Raw genomic sequence first — 7,365 nt, 5'->3', positions numbered from 1 at the left:
ATGAAATCCAAAGTATTTTTAAATCAGCTGTAATTTCTAGATGATTTCTGAAAAATGCTTGTTTCTAAAAAATGACGATTTGATATACTCCACAGTCACTTTACTCTGGTGTTAGCTATCCTTACAGACGTAAAGCTTTTACCACAACTTAATCTGCCTTCCTGTGGATTACCTCTGCTTGGACATCTTGAAAGCTAAGATTTGTTATGTTTTTCTATGCTGATGTAAATCTGTATATTGCAAGGCTATTGTTATTACATAGGTATTTATAAAACAGAAAAAAACTTGCATGGAGTCTGAACACAGGAACATTTCCACCACCCCCTCTCCCCCCCTTCCCTCCCCTTTCCCCCCCCATTGATGGACTTCTTCCCATAGGAAGATCTTGAAAGAGACTGTTCCCTTTCATGACACTATTAGGTTTAGAAACTTTCGGCAAAAATAAAGCACTCTGGGGGATCTCCACGCCACTTCTATAGCACATGCTTGTTAACATATTTATTTATTTTAACTGGAATAGACTGATATTTGATGCTTATATTTTTCTGTCCAAAAGCAAGGGAAGGAGAAAAGTGAAGAGTCAAACTTCAACACTGAAACCAGACCATTCATAATTACTAAAATAGGTCTTGCAAGCAAAACTTTTTTATTTCAACAAAACTGCTGCTTATTTTTTTTTTAGTAGAACATATGTACAAAAAATATTCCAACCAGCTATTATACAAACAATTATTCACAAAATGATGAAACATTTTTTCAGAATTCTGCACAGAATGGAGAAAAATACCCTTCAGTCTTCAGTATAGTTTTCTATAATCTTTCATTACTCCTGACTGAAGAGTTAAAATGACTGCTGAGTTGTTAATAGTAAACAAAGAAGCATATTGATCCTCAAGATACTTCGTTGCCTATGACTTAATTGTAATTTCAAGGTTTAACACAGACTTACCTGAGAAAGGGTGCAAGTTAAAGTATGTGTCTCACTAATTCTCTTACTGAACTAGTATAAGCAGCTTTTTACATAATGGTTTGTGTAGTCAATTAGCAGAGTATTAGCTATAATAGATAACATTCTTACTAAGACCATATTAATTAGAGCTTAAACACAGCTAATCTGAGACCTATATTGAATTTATATTATTATGTAAGCATGCTTCCGTAGGCAAGTAATTTCCTTCATGGCATTTCTAAGGAAAAGGAAATCCTAGCATCTGAGAGATAAATATGCAAATTTTAACAGATATTTGGAAAACATGGAGCATTTCTTAAAACTTGAGTGTGCCAGGCCATATTACAAATAATAGTAAGATTATGAACTGCAAAAGACACAAAAGATAGAATACTGTTTAAATTTATTGGAAAAGGAGCAGGATTGTTGAGCTAAGAAAATCTCTGCCAGTTTCATGGATTTATGTTACTACTCCTCCTTTTGCCTTGAGTTAGATCTCAGTTTTGGGGCTCTCTAGTGTAACTTCTATTGAGCAAAAATAAAGACTGGTCTGTCTCTATGCCCACATTTTTTACTGATCCACAAGAACCTACCCGTTTTGGGACATTCTCTGAAAATAATTAGGAGTCCTGTCTAAATACAGGTTTAAATTTGTTTGTAGTTGTATGGGTTTGTGATCTCCTTATGACTTTGTTCAGCAGTTTTGCAGTATAAACAAAGCTTAATGTCCCTGGTACAGCAGCTACCTGAAGGAATCCCTTAAGCAACAAACGTATTAAATTGTAAAATCACAGATAACCATGAAACTAAGCAATAGCAAATTTACAAGCCTCACAAACTTCAGTACATTAGAAAAAAAAAATGTGTATTGCAATGAAATTAAAATGCCATCATCTTAACTTCTGCTACCAACAGTTGCATCACTGCTGTTAGCAGAAAAAATCCACTAATAATGAGCTGATAGGGTCACAATGTTCTGTTATGTATCTAGTTACACTGCTGAAAATTACTGCCCATCTGTATGCCAGAAGACAAGTGCTTCTCATTGTGACTGAAATGAAGTGGAAGAATGAGGGCTAAATGCTCGTAAATGCTCTTGCCAAGAGTCATGTAAGCTTCTGGGGGCTCACTAGGCAGGTTACCTCTGTAACTTCAGGTGCAGAGTTGACAAACTTTTGAATTCATACTCCTCCCTCCCATTTTTTATTGACAAACGATTTTCATACTTGTAGTATCTTAATTTTCTGGTTTGTTGTTGTTTGTTTGTTTCCTTCCTTTTGTAATGGTAGCCTTTCAAACATTGTGGCATATTTAAGTATTAGCCATACTCTTCCATGTCTAAAAATATAAGTCGGCAGTGTTTTAAAATCTCTCTTCCCAATTTATGCATCATTATTTTCGGAACATATACTTTAATTTCACCAACAGAGGTCAGTAAACCACTGAAAGAGAACCATAAGTGTTTGGCAAGAACACACTCTCCTCTCAATCTTTCTAACATCCTTCTGATAGTTTTGTTCAAAGGGCTCTTGTTGGGCTCCTACAGTAAATATAAGCTTAGTTAATTAAAAGAAAAAGAAAAGATGCAAGTGTATGCTTTATGCATACAAGAGAATGAGTTTCATTAGGGATATGAATCACGGAAAACACTACACTGTTAAAGATCTTTCATCATTAGCATATATTCAAAATACCTGTTATGAAGCCAGTAGCATACATACATGCAGCGGTATAATCACTGCTAAGCCAATTTGTCAAGGTTAAAACAGGCTGTGATTTAAATGGTAGAATTTGGAATGATCTGCTGAATTCTGCTTTCTGAGCTTTGTGCTGTTGAAAACCAGCCTAATGTGGAGAGAGTATGAAGAGGAGGATCCCAGAGAGGTAACATTTAATGATATTAAAATACCAGATAGAAGCACAGGAGAAACCAAGAGCTGTCACTGACTTGCTCATTTTGACAGTAACGCTCAGCTAATGGAACTATATTAACACATCATTTTCCAACTTTCAACTGTAATGAAAAGCTATTTTTACAAATCATTACTTTCGGTATATGGTGTTTCAGCCACGTGGCTTCTATTAGCGTACAGGGGAGTTTCACAACTGAAGCTGCCTGTGCAGTACTGAAAGTGTACCTTTTATGTTGAGCTAATCCCAGAGGGGAGTCAGCACTCGCGCCTGTGTCCTTTTAACCTTTATCCTTTTAATGCATTTTGCCTCAGTAGCAAAAGGTGAAAACCTAGTTTTTATGTTGCAAAACAGACTGCTTCAACAGCATTTCTCTATGAAGCTAAGGAAAGTAACATACGCTCCTGTGGAAATGTTGGAAGTCCCTAGTTCTGCCATCAACAATAGCTTTACAGACGTATTTTTAGTTTCCCTTTGAAGCTCACCCATAGGTCTCGCTACCACCCCTCTCAACAGCTGCGAGCATGCGAAGCCACTGGAGTAGATGATGTTAGTTATCATCAGCTACTGGAATTTCTCCAGGGACTACTTGTGGTTAGAAACGTGCTTCCCTAAAGAACTGCGCCAGGATCATCTCTCCTTTAGCTTATCTGAGTCCCTTCTTTCAAGCAAAAGAGATAATCAATTAAAACTCCCAATATTCACTTTCAAACATTTTTCTCTTAGGACGATTGTGTGATTTTTCTTCAGCAATCTTAACTGTAAAATCTTTTATTTCTGTGAATAGGGTTCCAACAACAGACATTTTCATGTATTTGTGTTTCCCAGACACTAGGTTTAGCATACATAGTATAGATTTTGATTAAAAACTGAACAAGTACAAACCAAAAATGTAACAAAAACAGAAAACAAATTGAGGGACGTGACTCTGTGTGTTTTTTTCCTCCCCAACATGAGTCATTTAACTTCCTTTTTATGGTCAAGAAAAAGCTATGCACCTTCCCCCCATGCCACTGGAGAACTGCATACACAAACATGGTCTTTCCCCTTCCGCTTTACCTCCTGCTACTCAGTGGCATTTTGAGTCTAAACTAGTCAGCATCAGGAGCTTGATGTGATGTCAGCAAGTGAGATATTCCCCACAGGGAACCAAAAAAAAAAATACTAGATGAGCTGGCTGAAAGATCTACAGAAAGAGAAATAACACATAAACAACAGACTGTAAGCCCAGCCCTTTACTGTGACTACTACAAAGCACATTTAATGACTGAACACATCCTTAAATGTACCTTGTAGATCCCTCTTGTGGTAGTTAAACCTAGTAATTGCTGCCACCCCCTCAAGACCAAGTCAGGTCAATCTCCAGCTGCACAGAATCTAGGATGGACTCTAATCTGTAGGATTCAATTACCAGCACACCCAGACAAATACTAAGGACATTTCTCTTGATATGGATTAGAACAGCACATATTCACCCATCCTTCATGAAGTGACCCACCAGTCATTTTTGATAATGTAAGGGAGCCAAAAGGAAAACAGGCACCTCGCTCTAAGAACACCATTCCTTTCCTGTTAGAGTACAGGAAATCCCCTTCCACCCCAGGAGGAAGAGGTAAGCAGGGAGGAAATTCAATGTAATGGAAAGTAAACATGTCAACTGTGAAAATAGTAACCACCAGTGACTACAAAAATCCTTCCTTGTCATACTTCAAGACAATGAGTACAACGGTACTTCAGTTATTGTGTTTACAGAGCGAAAACTCACACAATTAACTGGCCAATTTCCTTCCATGTAGACTCTTAGTGCTGTTGCACTGCACACCTTCTCCAGGTCAACATCAAATGCAGTGATGGAGCAGCAGATACAGTCAACATGAGGGCCCATTGATTACTTCCAAAATGGTCACTGAAGTTCAGTTCAGCTGCTGTAAGCCTTTACTAGCTAGAGAAAGTAACAATACTCTTGATGCCAGCTGAGGAACACGTAATGGGGAAGATAAAAGTGAGCACACAAACACAGAACTTTTATATACAAAAAAAGTTTAATTGAAATACCTGTATAAAAAATATGATCTCCATACATTTCACACTGTTAAACAGAAGAAAAAAAAATCCAAATCCAAGCTGCATAAATGCAACCAGATCACAGAAACACAGCTATTAAAATAAATTAAGGTTTATGACTCTGCCACTCTACCTTCCAGAGCCAATGCACGGAGACTGTACAATGTCAATAATTTAAAACCCTTCCAAATAGCATTACTTTACATCTCTGGTACAATAATACCAGACAAAAGGCATACTGACTAACTTTAAAAAGTCATTCTATTTCCCTTAAATTAGACTTTGTACAACAATTTTCCATCTTCCAACAAAAACTGATAAGGTCAGAAAGTTTTTTTTGTATTTTTTTTTTTTTTTTAAAACAAAAGTTGACAGGAATGCAGAAAAAAAAGTGCCATGGGCAAACCACTAGAATTCCCATGGGGAGAAGGAGGGGAAAGCACAGTGTTGAATAACTCTAACCAAATAAATTAACCAAATAAATAGCCACAGCTGAAACCTGTGGGAGGTCTTCTAAACTCCAAACAATAAATAACTGTATAGTACATGGGAAAAAAAACAAGTTTACATAAACATATTATACAGGTATGGGAAAAAAAAAAAAGTAAAGTCCTTGAATATTGCATTGATTGTGCATTCAACATGCCCATACATACTTTAAGACTCGCAGGGTGACAAAAGGCCAGGGGGAGTTGAGAAAGGGGCTTCTCATGCCCAGTGGTAGAGATGATAAAAGGAAACATGAGTAAATGTTTCTGATAAAAAAAGCTGATATACCTGTTCATATTTCTGTGCAGGCTATAGGAAATATTTTGAGCAGCAGAGGTGGGTTGTATTTGGAGAGGGCCAGGGGGGAGGAGTGAAATGTCTGAGTTCAAGTATTCCATCACCAGTGGATGGGACTACTTCATTCAATCACCGAACGTGTTCTCCAATGCATCATAGGAGCTGCTTCCTCCAGCACTGAGTCTAAAGGGAGCAAATTCCTATAATGAACTGGATCTTCTTTGGACATACACAGCTCAAAAAAGAAAGTCCCACTGAAGCAGCTTTCAAAAAGGCACTCAAAAGCAAATAAAATCTAGTCCAGGCTCTATGAGAGCAAAAAAGTTTACCATGTATTCAAGAGGTCACTGCTTTCTTAATAAGGTCAGTCTTTGACTAAGTACTGGCCTGCAACTCCCAAACATCAGCGTTTCCAAAGGAAATCTCTCATTCCAAAGCAGAAACCAGCAAAGGGGGAAAAATAAAATCAAGTCCCTCAGACAAAGATTCAACTACAAAATAATGAATGCGTTTTTCTAGCCCCTCCTACGTATTGGCAGCAGCACTGTGGTCTTTCTGCTTGTAGCTCCCCTCCCAGTGCGAGGTCCTTAGTAATTCACAGACTCTCATTACTTGAACTTGTGCTAGATACATCAGTATCAAGGGTCCGTAGCCTTATGTCACAGTCCTCAGACTTCACTACTTCAGATTTGTGCATCCATTGATGGTCAAAGATTTGCTCAAGTGTTGGTCTGTCTGAAGGCCTCAGTGAAAGGCACCATTTGATCAGCTGTTGACATTCTGTAACAAAAAAAAAAAAATTTTAGACTAAGAAATTAAAAACACAACCTTGAATAAGAAAAATACTACCTGTACAAACACAGATGTACAGGCCTGCTACTAAAAAAAAAAAAAACCCCAAACCAAAACACCACAAATGTCCCCACTTGACCCCTACATAACTCACCAAGGGAAATTCTTCTCCTGAAGTATAATCGTCCCCTCAAGATTTCTTCATCTTGCTCAAAAGGGATGTCTCCGCAAACCATATCATACAGCAGAACTCCCAGAGACCATACTGTTGCTGACCTTCCATGGTATCTGTGGTATCTGATCCACTCTGGAGGGCTGTATACTCTGGTTCCTACAGGCAGGGGAAAAAGAAAAAAATTTAAAGTCAAGGTTTAGAGTGTTTCCCCATTGTTCAACTCCTTCTAGTAAGGCTAAATTAAAATCCTAAACTCATCGTTTGGGATTAAAAAAAAAAAAAGCAAGCTTTAAATTTCTTCTAGGCCAAAGCCCTTAGCGGTGTAACTTCAGGTCATCTGCAGGGTTACACCACCAGACTTGGCCCATCCGGTTGTGCTATTCTGTTGCAAGGAATAACACAGCCCCATCAGCTGACTGTTTACTGAGGCAAGCTCCCTTTCACTGACCACGTGGCGTCTGCAGCATCACACCAAAAACAGACACAAAAGGACAAAGGGGGTTGGCGGGGAGGAGGCGAGAGGGCGGCAAGAAGGTGAAACGCAGGTCTACCCGCATTACACCCGGCTAATCTGCCTTATCCAATTCCACAAGGCAGTAAACAAAATAGGGCTGCTTACCATTTCTACGTTTTTAAGGCACATTTCCCGCCCTCCACCCTCCCTCGGCTCCCCCCCCCGTGCTTTTCT

General features: G+C 38.5%; 1 protein-coding gene across 1 annotated transcript; it reads right to left on the bottom strand.

Annotated features, from left to right (window-relative positions):
- Positions 1–5,878: 5,878 nt before the first annotated feature.
- On the bottom strand, positions 5,879–7,234 carry LOC104505518 (serine/threonine-protein kinase pim-3-like). The gene is made up of 3 exons (XM_010146701.1): positions 7,126–7,234; positions 6,657–6,833; positions 5,879–6,490 (listed from the first exon to the last, which is right to left on the bottom strand). Exons 1-3 carry the CDS (start codon positions 7,232–7,234, stop codon positions 6,306–6,308), a joined length of 471 nt encoding a protein of 156 aa, XP_010145003.1. The 3' UTR covers positions 5,879–6,305.
- Between the last annotated feature and the right edge of the window lie 131 nt (positions 7,235–7,365).

This window comes from Eurypyga helias, unplaced genomic scaffold, assembly GCF_000690775.1.
Source record: "Eurypyga helias isolate BGI_N326 unplaced genomic scaffold, ASM69077v1 scaffold9622, whole genome shotgun sequence".
Classification (NCBI taxonomy): Eukaryota; Metazoa; Chordata; class Aves; order Eurypygiformes; family Eurypygidae; genus Eurypyga; species Eurypyga helias.
Note: the sequence above shows the minus strand (reverse complement) of the source record. Positions and strands in the feature narration are given on the sequence as shown.

Coding starts and splice junctions, on each gene's coding strand:
- LOC104505518 (XM_010146701.1), bottom strand. CDS start 7,234: ATGCGGGTAGACCTGCGTTTCACCTTCTTGCCGCCCTCTCGCCTCCTC. Junction 6,834..7,125: donor GATGCTGCAGACGCCACGTG/GTCAGTGAAAGG, acceptor CCCTGCCTGTAG/GAACCAGAGTATACAGCCCT. Junction 6,491..6,656: donor CAGGAGAAGAATTTCCCTTG/GTGAGTTATGTA, acceptor TTTTTGTTACAG/AATGTCAACAGCTGATCAAA.